This window comes from Rhincodon typus, chromosome 3 (genome assembly GCF_021869965.1).
Source record: "Rhincodon typus isolate 14 chromosome 3, sRhiTyp1.1, whole genome shotgun sequence".
Classification (NCBI taxonomy): Eukaryota; Metazoa; Chordata; class Chondrichthyes; order Orectolobiformes; family Rhincodontidae; genus Rhincodon; species Rhincodon typus.
In genome coordinates, this window is record NC_063334.1 from 125,977,929 (window position 1) to 125,999,379 (window position 21,451).

At 46.9% G+C, this 21,451-nt stretch overlaps 1 protein-coding gene across 1 annotated transcript in view; it reads left to right on the forward strand.

Moving 5' to 3' along the window:
* Window positions 1-19,281, forward strand: part of oxct1a (3-oxoacid CoA transferase 1a) — a 44,569-nt gene extending 25,288 nt beyond the window's left edge. The window contains exons 13-17 of the mRNA XM_048619058.1: window positions 2,021-2,096; window positions 10,430-10,519; window positions 11,446-11,526; window positions 14,988-15,089; window positions 15,922-19,281. Coding sequence (XP_048475015.1) covers window positions 2,021-2,096; window positions 10,430-10,519; window positions 11,446-11,526; window positions 14,988-15,089; window positions 15,922-15,957 — 385 coding nt within the window. The 3' untranslated portion in view covers window positions 15,958-19,281. The remainder of the gene's footprint in view (window positions 1-2,020; window positions 2,097-10,429; window positions 10,520-11,445; window positions 11,527-14,987; window positions 15,090-15,921) is intronic.
* Window positions 19,282-21,451: the final 2,170 nt, after the last annotated feature.

Here is a 21,451-nt window from a genome sequence, read left to right on the forward strand (position 1 = left end):
GTGGTATACTGCATCCGCTGTACCCGGTGTGGCTTCCTCTACATCGGAAATTTAAATCTGATGGTTTTGACAATCTTGGACCAATCCTACTGTAAGAAATTAATAGGTCATCAAGGGTTTAAAAGAAGAGGGCATTTGAAACTCGGGGTGACAGCAAACTGCCATCTGTTGAGAGAACAGGTCTGTACAGCCATCCGCACTAAAAGAGAAAATTACTGGCTCTCTCAGGAATCTAAGATTTGAGTAAGCACCATCTTTTTTTATAAAAAAAAAAATGGTACTATGGGCACTGTTAGCTAATATTCCTGACACAAGAATTCAACAGAGGAAGGCATGCCTGACTGAAGGACAGCATAGAAGGCAAAGAACACTTTTGAGATAGTAAGCTTTAATTTATTTTTTATTATTTAATTTGGTTTATATTAGTGGGACTTGTATTTACTGGAACAACGTACTATTAGATTTTTGTTTTATTTAATTGAGGGGGTATTGTTCGGTTCATTAGTAGTTCTGTTAATTTATTAACTTTGTAATTGGATAAATGAAATGTAACTTGTTACTTGTTCATTAAATGAAAGAAATCCCTGATACTCACTTTATAACCACTCCTTTAATAGATTATGAAGTAAGGTGAGCTTATCTGGGTGTTTCGGTTTCAGTTATCAGAGGGCGGTTGATCACTTCTTCATAACAGAAGGTGTTGGTGAGCTGCCGCCTTAAACTGTTGCAGTTTATGTGCTGTGGGTTGACCCACAATGCCCTTAGGGAGGGAATTCCTGGATTTTGACCCAGCGATATATTCCTAAGTCAGGATGGTGAGAGGCTTGGAGGGGAACTTGCAGGGGGTGGTGTTCCCATGTGTCTGCTGCCCTTGTCCTTCTGGATGGAAGTGGTTGTGGGTTTGGAAGTTGATATCTGAGGATCTTTGGTGAATTTCTGTAGTGCATCTTGTAGATAGTACACACTGCTGCTACTGAGCGTCGGGGGTGGAGAGAGTGGATACTTGTGGATGTGGTGACAATCAAGCGGCTGCTTTGTCCTGGATGGTGTCGAGCTTCTTGAGTGTTGTTGGGGCTGCACCCATCCAGGCAAGTGGGGAGTATTCCATCACACTCCTGACTTGTGCCTTGGCTTTGGGGAGTCCGGAGGTGAGTTCCTCACCACAGTATTCCTAGCCTCTTACCTGCTCTTGTAGCCACTGTGTTTATGTGGTGAGTTCAGTTTGGACCTATACTGATAATTGACCAGGAGAGGCACTAGTGTAGTGGCAGTAACTGGACTAGGCATCCAGAATCCCGTGCCAGTGTTGTGGGGACAGGGGTTTGAATCCCATTGTGGCAAATAACAACGTTTGAATCCAGTAGGAGCTGGAATGAAAAGTGGGTCTAATGACCATGTAACCATTGTCGATTGTTGTAAAACCCATCAGGATCACTCGTGTCCTAAAGGGAGGGGCGTCCCTTAAGGGGAAGCAATCGCCTGGTGGTATTATTGCTGGACTGTTAATCCAGAAAATGTTCCAGGAACCTGGGTTTAAATCCTGTCATGGCGGATGGTGAAATTTGAATTCGAGTAAAAAAACTCTGGAATTAAGTGTCTTATGATGACCATGAATCCATTGTCCATTATTAATTGTTGGAAAAACCCATCTGGTTCACAAATGTCCTTTACAAAAGGAAACTGCTATTCTTACCTGGCCTGGCTTACATGTGACTCCAGACCAACAGCAATGTGGTTGGCTCTGAACTGCCCCTGAATGATAAATACTGGCCCTACCAGCAATGACCACGTCTCAACAGCAGATAAAAGAAATCTTCATATCTAACCCCGTGCTGTCCCTGTCCTGAGAGTGTTTGGGAACAGTGTAGTGGAGCTTTACTCTGTCTCTATCTCTGGGCTATCCATGTCTGACTGCAGCAAACCTGTCTTTTTATGATGACCTCTAAGGCTCCTGGCTACAATAATGAACAGATGTCGTTTGTTTTGCTAAATGGAATTGTTTGTGTCTGTCTCACTCCAGGGGCCATGTGAATATGACGATGCTTGGTGGGATGCAGGTATCGAAATTTGGGGATTTGGCCAACTGGATGATTCCGGTGAGTCAGTTTTCTATGAGCTGGTTCTAAATCCCTGGATATATTACTGCCCAGGGCAGTAGTTTCTGGTGTTGCTGGATGCTAATGGGTTTGTAATGATCCTGATGGATTAGTGAGTGGGTACCATCGATCTGGGAGTGGAGTGATTCTGTAATGCGAGAGTCTGGGCTGGAAATTCTGCTGGCTGTTAGCTTCACATGGTGTTCTGGGGTCTGCCCACATCAGCACCATATCCTGGCATCACCTCACCAGGAACACTTGAAATGTCATTCTGGGGTCATTAGATAATTTTGGTCACGGGATTCAGCGGGAGGGGAGGGTCTGGGAGGTGCTGTGGAGGGGAGAAGCAGTCCCTGACTGATGCCTACTCAGCTGAATCAACATCATCCAAATGTCCGAGATTCTGTAAAGCGCAGGTTAAGTAACAGTGGCCCCAGAGCCTGGCGCCTACGTCCTAGTCTGATCCCGGAAAAGCCTGTAACATGGGAGAGTGCCCTGGAGAGGGAAACACCCTGTCTAGCATCCCCTCTCCCCTCAACTCCCACCCAAAGTCTCTGCCTGGGGTAACATCACCCGAGTTTCCCCTCATCCCACTGTCCTGAGTTGGTTTACATGGAATTCAGTAAGGCCTTTGACAAGCTCCCACATGGAAGGCTGGTCTTAACGGCCAGAGCCCATGGGGATCTATGGCAACTTGGCAAACTGGATCGATTTGTAAGCCAAAGGGTGATTGTGATTGGAAGCCTGTGATCAGAGGTGTACCACAGGGATTGTTGCTGGGACCCTTGCTGTTTGTTATGGACGTTAACGATTTGGATGATGATGATACTCCAATCAACCCCTGCAAGCTCCTGTCTAATTCCATCAAAATCCACCTTGCCCAAGTTTAGAACTTGAACCTGTGGACCAATTTTGTCTTTATCCATAACTGCTTTCAAACTAATAGAACTATGGTCTCTGGTCCCAAAGTGCTCCCACACTGTCACCTCGGGCACCTGTCCTGCCCTATTTCCCAAGAGTAGGTCGGGTTTTGCCCCTTCCCGAGTAGGACCCTCCGTAAACTGCTTGAGCAAACTTCCCTGAACACGCCTAATAAATTCCACCCCATCTAAGCCCTTAACACGATGGCAGAGCCAGTCTATGTTAGGAAAATTAAAACCCCCACTATGACAATCCTATTTCTCCCGCAAGTCTCCCCAGTCTCCCTGCATATTTGTTCCTCTAATGCCCGTTGACTATTTGGGGGACTATAGTACAACCCAATAACGTCACCATCCCCTTCTTATTTTTTAGTTCCACCCACAAAGCCTCACTGGATGATCCCTCAGTTATTTCGTCTCTGACTCAAGCTGTGATACTCCCCTTAATCAAAAATGCGACTCCCCTTCCCTCTTTCCTCCACCTCTGTCCTGCCTAAGGTACCTGCACCCTGGCACATTAAGCTGCCAGTCCTGTCCCTCCCTCAGCCATGTTTCTGTAATGGCTATAATATCACAGCCCCACATACCTACCCACACCCAGAGTTCATTGTCCTTACCTGTCAGTCCTCTTGCACTGAAATAGATGCAGCTTAATCCAACATGTGTTCCTCGCTGTGTGTCATGCTTCAACCTGAGCTGTCTGCAACTTGCTATTTCTAATTACTGTATCTCCTTCCAGCCTCGCACTTGCCTCCCCACTATTGAGGATCCCAAAACGCCCCCTCCACTGCCAATCTACTTTTCTTGCTCCCCTGACGCTGCTTTGCCTGCCGTGTTCATCCAGCTCTAAATCTTGTTATCTCAGATTCTCCAGCATCTGCAGTTCCTACTATCTCTTAAACCCTCCCTTGTAGCTCTAGCAAATCTGCCCACCAGGACATTGGTCCCCCTCCAGTTCAGGTGCTACCTGTTCCTCTGGAACAGGTCACCTCTGCCCCAGAAAAGATCCTAATGATCCAGGAATCTGAATCCCTGCCCCCTGCACCCATTCTTTAGCCACGTGTTCATCTGCTATATCCTCCTGTTCTTACCCTCACCAGCACGTGGCACTGCAAGTAGTCTGGCGATTACCACCTTCGAGGTCCTGGTTTTTAACTTTTTGTTTTCCCTAGCTCTATATAATCATTCCTCAGGACCTTATCCCTGTTTCTTCTTATGTCATTTGTGCCACTGTGCACGATGACTTCTGGCCGATCACCCTCCTCCTTGAGAATGTTATGCAGCTGCTCCGAGACATCCTTGACCCTCGCACCCGGGAAGCAACACACCATCCTGGATTCCCATCTGCAGGCACAGAATATCCTGTCTGCCCCCCAATCTATCCAGTCTCCTATCACTAAGGTCCTGTTTACCTTTACCCTTTCCCTCTGTGTACCCCAGAGCCAGTCGTAGTGCCACTACCCTGGCTGCTGGTGCTTTCCCCGATCAGCTATCGCCCTCCCAACCGCATCCAAAACAATATACTTTTCTTCGAGGGAATGGCCACATGGGATTCCTGCACACTCTGCCTACTCTCTTTGCCTTTCCTGGTGGTCATCCAGCTACTCTCTGCCTGTACCTGGGGTATGACCACCTCACTAAAACTCTTATCTATGATGGGCTCAGCATCTCAGATGATCCTGAGCACATCCAGCTCCAGCTCCAATTCCATCCTCCTAACACGGCCTCCCAGGAGCTGTAGCTGGGTGCACTTCCCACAGGGGTAGTCATCATGGACGATGGAAGTCTCCCTGATCTCCCACATTCTGCAGGAGGAGCATGTCACTGACCTAACTACCATCTCAAATGCTCTCAGACTAAAGAGGAAAGTTAAAAGGACTTTATCAGAGTTTACCTGCACTTTTTGCTGAGCCGCTGCTCACCGAAGCCTTTCGTGCCAATGCCTTATTACCAACAAATTAGCACGTCTCTCTCACCCCTTTTTTTTTTGGTTAGAGGAGGAGGGAGGGAGGGAAACAGTACAATCTTGTTACAACTTTGTAGAGCATTGGTTAGGCTACAGCTGGAGCATTGTGTGCAGTTCTGGATGTGATTGCACTGGAGGGGGTGCAGAGGGAGATTCACCAGGATGTTGCCTGTGATGGAAAGTCTCAGTTACAACAAGAGACTGGATAGGCTGGGTTTGTTTTCCCTGGAGCAGAGGAGGGAGGAATCTGATTGACGTAAACAAAATTTATGACAGGCATAGACTGAGTAGATCATGAGAATTTCTTTCCTTATGGCAGATGTGTCTAAGACCTTGTGTTAAGGGTGACGAGTAAGTAGGTTAGAGGAGATCGAGGGGGGGAAAAAGTGTTTTCACCCAGTGGGTGGTAGAAATTTGAAACGTGCTGCCTGAGAGGGTGGTGGAGGCAGGTACACTCTCAACATTTAAGAAGCATCCAGACAAATACTTACAATGTCAGGGCACAGTCTATAGCCTACGAAGTGCAGGTAAATGGGATTAGTGTAGTTTGGTGTTTGTTGTTCTGTATAGACATGATGGGCTGAAGGGTCTGTTTCTATGCTCTCTGACTCCCTGCCTCCCTCTGACTCCCCGCCTTCACTGGAATTTAGACAAACGAGGGGGATCACAGAAATCTATCAAACTCTGACAGAATAAACACGGAAAGATGTTCCCGATGACCGGGGAGTCCAGAACTGCAGAGTAGGCCTTGAGATGAGGAGAAATGTCTTCACCCAGAGAGTGTGGAGTGTGTGGAATTCTCTGTTTTCAAGGAAGAGTGAGATATGGTTCTTGGGGATAAAGGGATCAAAGTGTATGGGGAGCAAATGGGGAAAAGGGGGGTTGGATGATCAACTATTACAGTACAGACTGGATGGACCACTTCTGTACTTTATAATTCTGTGATTCCTGTTGAATGGCAGAACAGGCTCAAGGGCTGAATGGCTTACTCCTGCTCCTAGTTTCTACGTTCCGGTGTTCCTGCCTGTCTCTGAAAGCGCTTTGTTTGAGGAAGTGTTGAGATTTGAATTGCCTCAGCACTGACAGCTGTGCTCTGAGCTTCCAAGCCTGTGTGTTGCACAGTCCTCTGCCTCAGTGCCAGCTCCTCCTCTGTCCAGGTGGCCCAGCCTAAGGATTTCCAAAAGCAGCTTGCTCTTGTATTTTCTTCAGACGAGCTCCAGTGAAAATCACTGGTGTGTCTTATTGAGGTGAACTGTGCTACGTTAATAAAAATTGTTGTTGTTGTTGTTACCTCTGTAAGGAGCCACACAGCTGCTAGTTGGTGTACAGATAGCTGTTTCTATAGGTGTTTGGATTGGAGCCGTAATCAGTGGGACATTGTTCTCGCTTTGATTTGCCAGCTGTGACTGGTTGTATCGAGCAGATTGCTGGCAGAGACTGTTTTAGTAAAACGGAGGTCTGCTCCCTCTCTGGCACGTGACTTATTGGCAGTAGTCTGAAGGTCATTGTTGCTTTTTCAATATGCCTTGTATCACACCTTTCTAATTACAGGAGTTAATATCATTTCATTTTTCTGCTCGGTTTAGTCTATTGTGCTCTGTACTGTGGGACCGCCTTGCCTTGCCACAACACTGCCCCCCACCCCCTCGCCAGAGGACAGCGTTGTACTCCTGGTTGTACTGGGTCCCATCCTGTTGTGAACAAATACCGCAAAGTCTCCTCCACCTTTCACCAGTTTCACTGCCTTCTCTTTGAGGGTGAATGTGTGCAGTTTGATCCATTGATTTGACTAATACTAACCCTCATTCCTTCCCTACAAAGCAGTGCCCTTGATTTATATTCGAGGCTGAGCTGGAGAGAGGCAAGGGAGCCACACAGGAAAGTGGAGTTGAGACCACCGACTGTTCATAAGAACATAAGAACTACGAGCAGGAGTAGGCCGTCCAGCCCTTCGAGCCTGCTCCACCATTCAATAAGATCATGGCTGATCTTTTCGTGGACTCAGATCCACTTACCCGCGTTCTCACCATATCCCTTAATTCCTTTTATTGTTCAAAAAAAACCTACCTTATCTTTAAAAACGTTTACTGAAGTAGTGTCAACTACTTCACTGGGCAAGGAATTCCATAGATTAACAACCCTCTGGGTGAAGAAGTTCCTTCTCAATTCAGTCCTAAATCTGCTCCCTCTAATCTTGAGGCTATACCCTCTTGTCCTAGCTTCATCTGCCAGTGGAAACATCCTCTCTACTTCTATCTTATCTATTCCCTTCATAATTTTATATGTTTCGATAAGGTCCCCCCCTCAATCTTCTGAATTCCAATGAATATGATCCCAATCTACTCAGTCTCTCCTCATAAGCCAACCCTCTCAACTCCGGAATCAACCTAATGAACCTCCTTTGCACCCCCTCCACTGCCAGTACATCCTTTCTCAAGTAAGGAGACCAAAACTACACACAGTACTCCAGGTGTGGCCTCACCAGCACCTTGTACAGCTGCAACATAACCTCTCTGCTTTTAATCTCAATCCCTTTAGCAATGAAGGACAAAATTCCATTTACCTTCCTAATTACTTGTTGTACCTGCAGACCTACCTTCTGTGATTCATGCACAAGGACACCCAGGTCCCTCTGCATAGCAGCATGCTGCAACTTTTTAACCATTCAAGTAATAATCATTTTTACTATTACTCCTACCAAAATGTATGACTTCACATTTATTTACATTGTATTCCATCTGCCAGACCTTTGCCCACTCACTCAATGTATCTATGTTCCTCTGCAAAGTTTCACAGTCCTCTGCACACTTTGCTCTGCCACTCATCTTAGTGTCATCTATAAACTTTGACACCCTACACTTGGTCCCCAACTCCAAATCATCTATATAAATTGTAAATAATTGTGGTCCCAACACCGATCCCTGAGGCACACCACTAGTCACTGACTGCCAGCTAGAATAGCACTCATTTATCCCCACTCTTTGCTTCCTGTTAGTTAACCAATCCTCTATCCACGCTAATACTTTACCCTTAACGCCATGCATCCTTATCTTATGCAGTAGCCTCTTGTGCGGCACCTTGTCGAAGGCCTTTTGGAAATCTAGGTACACCACATCCACTGGGTCCCCATTGTCCACTTCGCTCGTAATGTCTTCATAGAATTCCAAAATATTTGTCAAGCATGACCTGCCCTTCATGAACCCATGCTGCGTCTGCCCAACGGGACAATTTCTATCAAGAAGCCTTGCTATTTCTTCCTTGATAATAGACTCGAGCATCTTCCCAACTACAGAGGTTAAGCTAACTGGTCTATAATTCCCCATCTTTTGTCTACTTCCCTTTTTAAACAGTGGCGTCACATTTGCTGTTTTCCAATCTGCTGGGACTGCCCCAGAGTCCAGCGAATTTTGGAAAATTACCGCCAGTGCACCTGCTATTTCTCCCGCCATCTCTTTTAGTACCCTGGGATGCATTCCATCAGGGCCAGGAGACTTATCAATCCTTAGCTCCATTAGCTTGCCCAACACTATCTCTTCCGTAATAATGATTGTTTCCAGCTCCTCACCTACCTTCGTCTCTTTGTCAATTACTGGCATGTTATTAGTGTCCTCCACTGTGAAGACCGATACAAAATACCTGTTCAATGCCTCGGCCATTTCATCATATCCCATAACTAAATTCCCCTTCTCATCCTCTAAAGGGCCAACGTTTACTTTAGCGACTCTTTTTCATTTTATATATTTATAGAAACTTTTGCTATCTGTCTTTATATTCTGTGCTAGTTTTTTCTCATGTTCTACCTGACTTTTCTTTATAGCTCTTTTTGTGGCTTTCTGTTGACCTTTAAAGTTTCCCCAATCTTCTAGTTTCATGCTGTTTTTGGCCACTTTGTATGCCTTCTCTTTCAATTTGATAGCCTCCCTTATTTCTTTAGACACCCATGGCAGATTACCCCTTTTCTTACAGTCCTTCCTTTTCACTGGAATATACTTTTGCTGAGCACTTTGAAAAATTGCTTTGAAAGTCCTCCACTGCTCGTCAACTGTCCCACCATAAAATCTTTGTTTCCAGTCTACTTTAGCCAAGTCCTCCCTCATTCTATTGTAGTTCCCCTTGTTCAAGCACAGGACCCTGGTATTGGATTTTATCTTCATACTCTCCATCTGTATTCTAAATTCAACCATACTATGATCACTCCTTCCAAGAGGATCCCTAACTATGAGGTCATTAATTATTCCTGTCTCATTACACAGGACCAGATCTAGGATAGCTTGCTCCCTCGTCGGTTCCATTACATACTGTTCAAGAAAACTATCAAGGATACACTCAATGAACTCCTCCTCAAGGCTATCCTGACCGAGCTGGTTCGACCAATCTACATGTAGATTAAAATCCCCCATGATAATTGCCGTACCATTTTTACAGGCATTAGTTATTTCTTTGTTTATTGCCCGCCCCAAAGTGATGTTATTATTTGGTGGCCTATAGACTATGCCTATCAGTGACTTTTTCCTCTTAGAATTTCTAATTTCCACCCAAATGGATTCAACCTCATTCTCCATAGAACCTACATCATGTCTCAGCACCGCCCTGATGTCGTCCTCGAATATCAGAGCTACACCACCTCCCTTACCTTCCTGTCTGTCCTTCTGAATAATCTGGTACCCTTGGATATTTAACTCCCAGTCGTGACCATCCTGTAACCATGTCTCCGTAATGGCTACCAAATCATATTCATTCGCGATGATTTGTGCCGTTAACTCATCAACTTTGTTACGAATGCTACGAGCATTCAGGTAAAGTGCCTTTATGCTAGCTTTCTTACCCTCATGATTTCCAACATCTCTCATAATATCTCCTGAGTTATCCTTCCTTTTTGCTTCTTTCATAGTCTGCCTTGAACTTAAACCCTCCTGCACACATGCTAACCTGCTGCTTACCTTTTTATTTACCATCATACTCCCGAAGTAGCCATGATATTATCAAAAAGCGGAGCAGGCTTGAGGGGCCAAATAGCCTGTTCTGACTGCTGGTCACTGTGGTAACTATGTAAGGTAGTGGAGGGATTTTTAATTCATCCTCTGGGCTGTGGGTGTCACTGGCTGGGCCCAGCATTTCTTGCCCGTCCCTAGTTGCCCCTTGAGAAGGTGGGGGTGAGCTGCCTTCTTGAACCGCTGCAGTCCATGTGCTGTGGGTTGACCCACAATGTCCCTTAGGGAGGGAATTCCAGGATTTTGACCCAGTGACAGTGAAGGAACAGCGATATATTTCCCAGTCAGGATGGGGAGTGGCTCGGAGGGGAACTTGCAGGGGGTGGCATGTATCTGCTGCCCTTGTCCTTCTGGATGGAAGTGGGTTGTGAGTTTGAAAGGTGCCACCTGAGGGTCTTCAGTGAATTTCTGTCTGTTCCCACTGGTGTGTCTGAGGTGCTGTGCTTTCTGTTTCAGGGGAAGATGGTGAAAGGAATGGGTGGAGCTATGGACCTGGTGGCCAGTGCTGACACCAAGGTGGTGGTTACGATGGAGCACTGTGCAAAGGTAATGGGGACAGCATTCCGGATGGACGGATGGGGAGAGGGGAAATCTCCGAGTTACTGAGTGACACGCGCTGAGGCTGTTGCTGACGTCAGGCCGTTGAGTTTGAGTGGGTTCTTTGGAGAGATTGGGCATCGCTGTTGTTGAGGTCAGTGATGATTGTGTGTCCTCTGTTAGGCTGGTCAACATCACATGGAGGCCAGACCAAGTGAGGACAGCAGATTTCCCTTCTGAAGGAGCTGGGATTTCACGGATGCTTTCTCCAGTTTCTGCATGCAGAGGTGGAGGGGGGGTCCCTGTAGCAGCTGGCGGGGGTCATGGGGGAGCTGTGAAAGGGTGGGTCGATGCAGCAGCTGACGGTATGGGAGGGGTTCAGTGGGGAACAGTGGTGAGGGGGCCAGGGAGTATGAGGGGAGCCCTGAAGCAATTGGCAATGTGGGAGGGTTCAGTGGGGAGCTGTTTGGGGTGGGGGGGGGCGTCACTGTAGAAGCTGACGGTGGGAGGAGAAGGTTTTGTGGTAGGGGATGGAGGTTATGGGGGGGTTGGAGAAGGGGTCAAGGACAGCATGACAGCTGTGCAGTAGAGACTGGGATTTGTGAATTTTGGGGAAATGTCCCCATGACAAGCTGCGGTTTTGTTTTTCGTCTGGGCTGCATCCAAATGCTGATGCTAAACGTGTATCTCCATGAGCCTATAAGCCAAGGCATAATCTCCCCAAACCTCTTTTATCCCTCTTTACCCCTCTCAGAACAGCAACCCCCCACCCCCAGTCCCCCTCACACACCAACGTCCCCACCACCCCTCACCCGAGTATTAACCTGGGGCTGCCTTGTATGGTCAGTATTAAGACAGAGGGACGTTAATGTTCATGAAGCACATGTGACCTACACAGGCGCTGAACTAAAGCACACTCTGTTTGTCTGTTGCAGGGAGGAGCACACAAGATCCTGGAAAAATGTACGTTACCACTAACTGGGAAAAACTGTGTAAACCGTCTCATCACTGAGAAGGTAAGAGTCCCATTTTCACACATTTACACTGAGAAGATTTAAAAAGCAATTCATTCCTGGGTGTCTCTGGCTGGGCCAGCGTTTATTACCTGTCCCTAGTTGCCCCTTGAGAAGGTGGGGGTGAGCTGCCTTCTTGAACCACTGCAGTCCATGTGCTGTGGGTTGACCCACAATGTCCCTTAGCGGGGGAATTCCAGGTTGTTGACCCAGCAACAGTGAAGGAACGGCGATATATTTCCCAGTCAGGATGGGGAGTGTCTTGGAGGGGAACTTGCAGGGGGTGGTGTTCCCATGTATCTGCTGCCTTTGTCCTTCTAGATGGAAGTGGTCATGGGTTTGGAAGGTGCTGTCTGAGGAGCACCCTACACTGATAGGAAACCTGAGAGGTGGATGTCAGTATTAGCTGGGGAGAAGGGAAACAACTCGATGTGAATAAATCAGATTGGGTTGGGGTGGGGGGTCTTCATGGAGTCTCAGGAAAGGAGCTGGCTATTTGTGTCCGAGGTTGAGAATTATTTGAATGACTGTCAGTATCTGAGGTCGGGAATATTCAGGTCCTGTGCACCACCAGAGTTGTGATTTTATTAGTGATTTTTTGATTAGTGATTAACACTAATCAGTAACAGTGAGTTGTTGTTTTTGTTTTTATTAGTAGATTAAATTTTTATGATAGCAGCTGTCTTTGACCACCGCACCCCCCCATGACCTCCATTTGCCCCCACCATCCTCAACCACAGTCAGCTTCTACAGTGATGCCCCCCTAAACAGCTCCCCACTGAACCCTCCCACATTGCCAATTGCTTCAGGGCTCCCCTCACACTCTCCAGCCCCCTCACCACTGTTCCCCACTGAACCCCTCCCATACCGTCAGCTGCTGCATCGACCCACCCTTTCACAGCTCCCCCATGACCCCCGCCAGCTGCTACAGGGACCCCCCCCTCCACCTCTGCATGCAGAAACTGGAGAAAGCATCCGTGAAATCCCAGCTCCTTCAGAAGGGAAATCTGCTGTCCTCACTTGGTCTGGCCTCCATGTGATGTTGACCAGCCTAACAGAGGACACACAATCATCACTGACCTCAACAACAGCGATGCCCAATCTCTCCAAAGAACCCACTCAAACTCAACGGCCTGACGTCGGCAACAGCCTCAGCGCGTGTCACTGAGTAACTCGGAGATTTCCGCTCTCCCCATCTCCCTTCCCTCTCCCCATCCGTCCATCCGGAATGCTGTCCCCATTACATCAATGTTTTGGCCCTCACACACTTTTTCTGTGGTATTGAGTTCCACAGGCTCCCCACCCTCCGGGTGAAGATATCTCGGTCCTAAATGGCTTATCCCATTTGTGGTCATTGGGAACATCCTTCCAATGTTTACCCTGTCTAGTCCTGTGCAAATTTTATAAGTTTCTGTCTGATTTCCCCTTATTTTTCTAATGTTGATCCTTACTGAAAGGGGATTAGAGTACAGGAGTGAAGCAAACTTTTCCATCCGGATCAGGTTTTAGTGCAAACACACAAAGCTTTAGTTTGTATTTAACTCCGTGCTGTCCCTGTCCTGGGAGTGTTTGATGTGGAACAGTGTAGAGGGAGCTTTACTCTGTATCTAACCCCGTGCCGTATGCAGTTTTAGCCGCTACAATATTGGAGGGGGTTGACTGATTTGTTCAGATGGTCCCTGGGGTGAGGGGTTGAGTGAATTGGGACGATATTGACTGGAGTTTAGAAGAATGAGAGACATGCTCAGTCAATTAGAAAATCCTTATGAGGCTCGAAGGTGTTGAGACTGAGGCTGGGGAATGAATAACACAGGGTCACAATCTCCGGGTTAGCGGTCAGTCGTTTCAGACTGAGTTGAGGAGAAATGTCTTCATTCAGAGGGTAGGGAATCTTTAGAATTCTGTCACCCAGACGCTCAGGAGGCTGTGAGTTGCATATATTTAAAGTGTACATTGGTAGAGTTTGGGGTATTATGGGATGTATGAGTTGGAAAGTTCGAGTAATGCTCAAACATTAGCAAAGGCTTCAAAGGACGTGGAGTGAAAGCAGCAACATGGGACAGACTTGGGTGATCACCCATGATCGTGTTGAATAGTGGGGCAGTCTCAAAGGGCTGCATGGCCTCCTTGTGACCCTACAGGCCCTTCGGCCTACTGTGTCTGTGCTGACCATGATACCATTCTAAACTAATCCCATCTGCCTGCCCATGGTCCGTGTCTCTTTATTCCCTGCCTGTTCATGTGTCTGTCTAAATGCCTCTTCAACATAGCTATTGTCTGCTTTTACCACTTTCCCTGGTAGTCTGTTCCAGGCATCTACCACTCTCTGCATAAAAACGAAAAAACTTGCCTCACACATCTTTTTATACCCACTCCCAACCTGAAACCTATGCCCCCTCATATTTGACATTCCCACCCTGGAAAAAAGGACACTGACTATCCACCCTAACCATGCCTGTCAAATACACTTCTATCAGGTTGCCCCTCAGCCTCTGATGCTCCAGTGAAAATAATTCAAGTTTGTCCAACTTCTCCTTCTAGCTAATACACTCCAAACCAGGCAGCATCACCTGAGGGTGTCTTGTCATGATCTGCTCCCCAGTCATGGTGACTGCAGTGCTTCCTCCCAGAATTCCCCTCTGTGACGTCTCTGCCACCCTCTGAGACGTCTCTGCCACCCTCTGATTTGATGCTGTTCCGCAGCCGTGCTCGCGCTTTCTCTGTCTCTTTTGTGCCTCCCTTTATCTTCCTTTTGCTGACCCTTCCCGTCTTTCCCATCCTCCAATGTATGCCCAAATATTGCCTTCCTTTCTTTTCTATCAATTGCTGTCTTCTGGCATTGTAGAATTGTCCCCTGGTTTTGCTGCCTGCCTCTCACTGTCACTGATACAATGAACTGGGATTGGAGTGTGTACAACACTTTCCCCTGGGGCGTGCCTGATACATGAAACTAACTGTTAACAGCACTTAGTGTTTCCAACCATCCAATAATCCCAGAACAGGCACACAGAAAGAGCTGTACTTCCAAGAGACTCACTTATACTCTGTATACCCCGTGCTGTCCCTGCCCTGGCAGTGTTTGATGGGGGACAGTGTAGAGTGAGCTCTACTTCTATCTAAAAGGAGATTTACTCTGTATCTGACTTTGTGCTAGATGGAGACAGGATTGTGGTTTATTTGTTGAATTACAGCCTTTGAGGTGCGGTGTAGGAAGATGAGCTGGTTCCAGGGCTGTATCCCAAGTTGGACGGGGTTTTGTTGACTGAGTGTATTCCCACAGCCTGGGACTGCCCTTGTTGTACTTAGCATGTCGAGCTGTGAAGGATCAGCTTTGAGGTGGTGGGGAGCAGTTGCAGTATCAGGGCCAGTCTGTCACTGGGATACCCCTTGGAGAGATACTGGGCTCTGACGTGTCAGACTCCTGGCTGGGTTCATGATGTAACATCTGTTCAAATATTTTGCAGGCTGTCTTTGATGTTGATAAGAACAAAGGTCTGACCTTGATTGAAATATTTGAAGGATTGACTGTTGATGACATCCGGAAATGTACTGGCTGTGACTTCAGTGTGAGTATTTGATTACTGTGACTCATTCGGCCTCACTCACTTACTTTCAATTTCCACTTTCAGTTTGTTGGCAAGGATTGAAACAATTCCGTTTCATTGTTCGGCTCCCTGCCTCCTCTCATCTGTACCCTAACTGGTGGCTGTCTGTCCCGCCCCCACCTCGCAGAGAGGTATCTGTACACCAACTGGTGTCACACCCTCCGTCAGAGATTAAGATTTTGTTTAGTAATTTTCGTTTGTGTATGGCGCAGGACCTCGTGTGAGGAGGAGTCTGTTGGTGGTGAGGGGCTGGAGTGGGGGCGGGGGCGTTGCATGGTTGGGATTGCCAGTTGACGGACAGGATTTTTTAAAAAATTCATTCATGGGATCAGACTGTTGTTAGCTAGGCTGCATTTATTGCCCATCCCTAATTACCCAGAGGGCTGTTTAAGAGTCAACTACTCTGGGTCTGGAGTCACATGTAGGCCAGACCAGGTAAGGATGGCATCTTCCATCCCGAAACGACATTAATAAACCAGATGGGACTTTCTGACAATCGACAATGCATTCATGGTCATCATTAGACTCTTAATTCCAGATACTTATTGAATTCAAATTCCACCATCTGCCATGGTGGGATTTGAACGTTAGCTGGATCTCAGGACTGACAGTCTAATGATAACACCCACTAAGCTGTCACTTCTGGGGGCAGGGGCTTATGTCTTGGGGGTTTGGCAGTTGAAGGAGGCTGGGAGGGGAGGGTGGTCAGTGGGTTTCTGAAGCTTTCTCTGTTGGTGAAATCCCCTCCGGGTGATTCCCAGCAAGCTAACAGCCCTGTCTGTCTCTCCTACAGGTGTCTCCAGACCTACGACCAATGGCACAGGTGTGAGAAAGCAGGCCCACTGAGCCTAGGCCTCCCCATAACGTGGACAGAATCACACCAGGAAATATTGCAGTGCCTCGAATATACACAGAGTCTTCATGTCTATCCACATGTTAACAAATCAATATTCTAATGAATGTGTACTTCTGTAACATGATGGGATAATTTCACTGACTCTATGCTTTCTGAATGAACATATGTAGCATGGTGCTTTTGGAAGTGCAGAGTCAGGCAATTTATCCTGAAGGAAAGTTGTTCGGGTTCGATACACGATCCTGCGCCTCTCCCTCGATTATATCTCGCTGTGTTCTGATCAGCTGTTTTTAAATGTTGCTGCTACAGTGTGGAGCTGGAGGAACACAACAGGTCAGGCAGCATCAGAGGAGCAGGAAAGTTGACGTTTCAGGTCAGGACCCTTCTTCAGGACTGGGGAGGGGGAAGGGAGCTCTGAAATAAATTTGGGGGGCAGTGTGGGGCAAGGCGAAGACAGATGGGGTGATGGTAGGTGGTTACAAGTAGGGGGTAGTGGGGATTGGTCAGTGGGAAGGGAGGGGTAGATAGGTGAGAAAAAAGATGGACAGGTTGTGTCAGGTCAAGGAGGCAGGGATGAGAGGGATGGTTGGACATGGAATGAGGCCGGGGATGGAGAGATTTTAGAATCTTGAATTTTTAAAGCTAAAATCTGTCCACCCCCCAGTCTCATCCCATGTCCAGCCCTCCCTCTCATCCCCACCTCCTTGACCTGACACAACCTGTCCATCTTTTATCTCGCCTATCATCTGCCCCTCCCTTCCCACTGACCAATCCCCACCACCCCCTACCTGCATCCACCTATCACCATCCCAGCTCCCTTTCCCCCTCCCCAGTCCTGATGAAGGGTCTAGGCCTGAAACGTAGACTTTCCTGCTCCTCTGATACTGCTTGACCTGCTGTGTTCCTCCAGCTCCACACTGTATCGACTCTGACTTCCAGCATTGGCATTTCTTGCTATCTCCTAAATGTTGCTGTTGCATTTCTTTTCCCGTCCAAGTTGCAATTTAGAAACGGGTGGTTTGTTCCAGGCAGTTTGTGTTCCTTGTTGGGGTTGTCAGTAATCCTGGATCCACATGCTGCCTTTTACCCTCGCTGCAGTGAGGCTACACTTGCCCTTCCTACCTCTGTCTCGGGGCACTAGCGGTGCTGGTGGTGACATGGTCCCCTCTAAGACAGCCACTTTGACCCGTTCCTTACACAGCCCCCAGTCTTGATCCACGCAGTGGTTCCGATGTCTGACTGCTAGCTGGTCAGGCTGGCAGTAACGGGGGTATGTGTCTGACTGGCAGGTGGGGGAGTTGGCCCCTTTTTTGTTAGGCAGGGGCATTTGGAAATCTCAGTGTATTAACAGCCAGCCGCACTCCGCTGCAGATCTCCCCCGCCCCCAGGTCTGAACGCTGACAGTGATCACAGTCATGTCCAGCAGCTTCGTCCCTGTGAGGAGGAGAAAACTCTTGCCTGGTAACTCCTCATCCGCCCTCCGCCTCCAACACTCTTTCCCCACCCCCCAACTCTTCCCCCCTGAACTTGAATCCAGATATTCCCCCTGGATTCTGGGAGGTGGTGGTGTACACAGGTTTGTTATTTTGCCTGCTGTTAACTGATCAAGGGGTAAATCTCAGAGCAGAACTTCAGCAGCCAGCTAAAGATTGGGGCTCAGTGCCCAGGATTTTAAGCCTCTCCCCACTTTTCACCCTGCTCCCTTCAGGAGAGTTCACAGACAGACAGTCCTGTCCTGCACCCTCGAAAGCAGAGAAAATGTCGGCATGACCCCATCTGTTAATTTGGAGAGTGACCTTTGTAGTTTATGTAGCACCTTTTTGTGGTAATAAAGTGTTGCAAGGGCTTTACAGCAGCGTACATCAATGTAAAGCATTGACACTGAGCTCTGAGATGTTGGGCTGGGTGAGCAACCTGTTACTCTGTGGAACCAGCAGCTGTCACTTTTTTGGACTTGGCAATTCTCATTTCTCACCATGCCTGGCTGTGTTCTGTGAACAGCAGTATGGAGAGTTTATCAAATCCTGAGCCACTGCATGCATACATAACTAAATTTCAACAGTTAATGTTCAAGACTTCTGCTGAAGCCTACTGTTGATGCTTGGCACTTTAAATTATTGTATGGGTGCGTGTGTGAGTACATTTATGGGTACATGTATGTGGGTCTGTGTGAGCATGTACATAACATGCGCATGGTTTTCTACTGGGGTTATCCCTGCAGCTGTATGAATCGGGAATAAACAGTACAAGGAAACCAGGTACTTCAGGTAAGCTTCACACAGCACCAGCATTTCAGCCTGGCCTGAGGGGTCTGCAGCAAACCCTGTATTGGCCCTGCCTGGCATTGGCCCTTTGTGAATCAGACCATGGACCCTGGTCACAGTGAAAGGGCTGTATTTATCATCACTGGGATATTACCTGCGGTGGAACAATTGAGCTCTAAGGAGAAACAAATAGGTTTGGATTGTCCTCTTTAGAGAGGAGAAGTCTGGGGGTGGCGGGGGGGGGGGGGGGGGGTTATGGTTGAGGGGTGTAGACAGGGTGATTAAAGAGAGCAGCTGTTCCCCTTAGTTGAGGTGTCGATCATGAGGGGGTGTAGTTTTAGGGTAACAGGCAGGAGATACAGAGGGGATTTGAGAAAATAAACTTTCACTCAGCAGGTGGTGGGAATCTGGAATGCACTGGCTTGGAAGGTAGTGGAGGCTGGAAACCTTATAAAATAAAATGGAATGAACACTGAATGAAAATAACGTCGAAGGATTTGGGACAAGTGCAAGAAATTGGGATTAGTGCACTTTTAGTGGTAGTAATGTTGGTGCAGACCCGATGGGCTGAAGGGCCTTATCTGTGCTGTATGAATCTACGGCTCTGACTCTATGACCACTAACTGTGAGGGCTAAATTGACAGCAAGACCCTGTTCATCTTTAGGGTCTTTTTTTTTAGTCTCCACTAAATTTAAAGTGTATTCAAGTGCATTGTCTCAACTTGATCATTTGTGATTTACTGACATGATCTCAAGGGAGAGAGAGAGAGAGAGACAGGAGTCTGCAACAACTAACGGCAAAGTAAACAGCATCTCGGCTACAGCCCCCAGTCAGACAGGGAGAATGACAGCTGCTTTTGGATGGTGTAGCAGGATGGTTTAAAACCCAGAGGTCAGTTAATGCTCACTCTGTTCATCACCTTTAGGCTACGAGGAGGTAGGTGTCAAAACAGTTGCTATCTATGTTCTCTATACTTTATCGTTTATAAAACAATTTAATTGTTAATATATAAAGTTTCTTGTGTAAACATTATTGCAGACTCTGACTCCCATTGTTTACTGTTCACCTCCAACACTGGATAAAATTCCACTTTGGGTTTAAATTGTCTACTGAAGATTAATCTTTTGAAAGTCCAATTTTTAACAGGAAGGTGTTCCCACCTTGTCACAACCAGTGAAGAATGGATTCAAAGTTTAATCATTTACTTATGATGCAGAAAAACTCCAGAACAAGGGTGATCTAAAGAGAATTCAGAGCTTTCTACATTTTGTTCTTTCAAGGGATGTGGGTGTCAGTAGCAAGACCAGCATTTACTGTCCATCCCTAATTGCCCCCTGAACTGAGAGTTTCCCTCAGCTATTTCACAAGGCAGTGTAGAGTCAGCCATGTTGCAGTTGGTCTGGAGTCATATGGTGACCAGACTGGGAAAGGGCAACAGATTTCCTTCACTGATGAGGTGTTTACAACAATAGATGATAGTGACCATGAAACTGAAACTAACCTTCAATTCCATTCTGTTTTTTTTTAAAAATAAGCTCCTTTATCTCTCTCAAATCTTTCTCCTCTCATCTTAAAAATATGCCTCCTAGTTTTGAAATCCCCCACCTTAGGAGGAAAAAAAAATTGCTATTCACCTTGTCTGTGCCCCTCGTGATTTTATAAACCTCTATAAGATCACCCCTCAATCTTCTACACTCCAGTGAAACAAGTCCCACTATCCAGCCTCACCTTGTAACGCAAACCCTGCAGTCCACAGCTGCTAATGCTGATTTGAACTCCTCGCAGAGCTTTAACCTGGCCCCTCTGTTTACTGTTAAAACAAAACAATGTACTGCGGCTGCTGCAAATCGGAAGCAGTGCTAAATGAATTCAGTGCGTCTGGCAGCGTCTGTGGACAGGATCAGAGTTAACGTTTTGGGTCTGGTGACTTGAAGAGAAACTGTTCTGGTTCCACAGCTCCTGCCAAACCTGCTGAATTTAATACCTCTGGATTACTAGTCCAGTGATAGCTCCACTGTCTTTCCCTGACCTAGTATTAGTTTAGTAACTTCAGATTACACAGAGTGGAGTCATTTTCCTTGGAGTTTAGAAGTTAAGAGGGGACTTGAATGAAGTTTCCAAGATATTAGCATGAGTAGATTGCTTCTCTTCAGGCTGAATGGCCTATTCTTGCTCCTGATCCTTATGCTTTGTTCTTGTAGTTACTAAATCCATGCCCTCTCATTCCTGATTTAACCCAGTAGCTCCCTGGCACCTTCACTGTTTTGAACTCCCATATCCTCATAATCTTAATCTGGGTCCCTTGATACTAGCCCAGTGACACTGTGACACTGTGATAGATTACAGTCTTCCCCGATGGTCCTGTCTATAACCACATTGAAAGTGCAGAACAGAGTATCCCTCCCTAAATGAGGTTAAAATGCACAAGAAGCAGAGTCCTTTCTCGATTGCAGCTGTAGAAGTGCGGTGTTTTGAAAGAATAAACACAATGTACCAAAGGAATTACCCCCACCCTCCCACCTCTGAGTGAATGGTATGCAATTAAGGTCACCACTCCCTGCTTTAGAAAACAGAATCATTAACAGCTCTAGTCCCTAAGTAAACAGTGAAATTAATGCCCTGCCTGATTGAAGAACATAAGAGCTAGGAGCAGGAGTAGGCCGTCCGGCCCTTCGAGCCTGCTCCGCCATTCAATAAGATCATGGCTGATCTTTGTGGACTCAGATCCACTTACCCACATTCTCACCGTATCCCTTAATTCCTTTATTGTTCAAAAAAAGGGTGTGTAAGAAACCCACAATCAACACATTATGCTGTTAAGAGTATGGGAGCGTGGTGAGAGAGTGAAAGACCGTTCTTACAGCAGGTTTAATGCTGGGGGTGTATGTGTGTATGTATACTGGAGAGCCCCCACACAAGCCTTTATTATTGAGGTATGGCTATAATCTTGCTGCTGCTGCATTGTATAGGGAAGATGGTGGTGTGGTCGTCATGTCACTGGAGTAGAAACCTACACTAACATGTTGAGGACCAGGCAGCTGGTGAAATTTAAATTCATTAATACCAAACTAGAATTTAAAGACAAACGAGCCTCTGTGATGGTGACATGAAAACCATTGGTTGTTGTAAAAACCCATTGGCTACATCAACATCCTCTCAAAGGAGATAACAAGGTGTACAGCTGGATGAACACAGCAGGCCA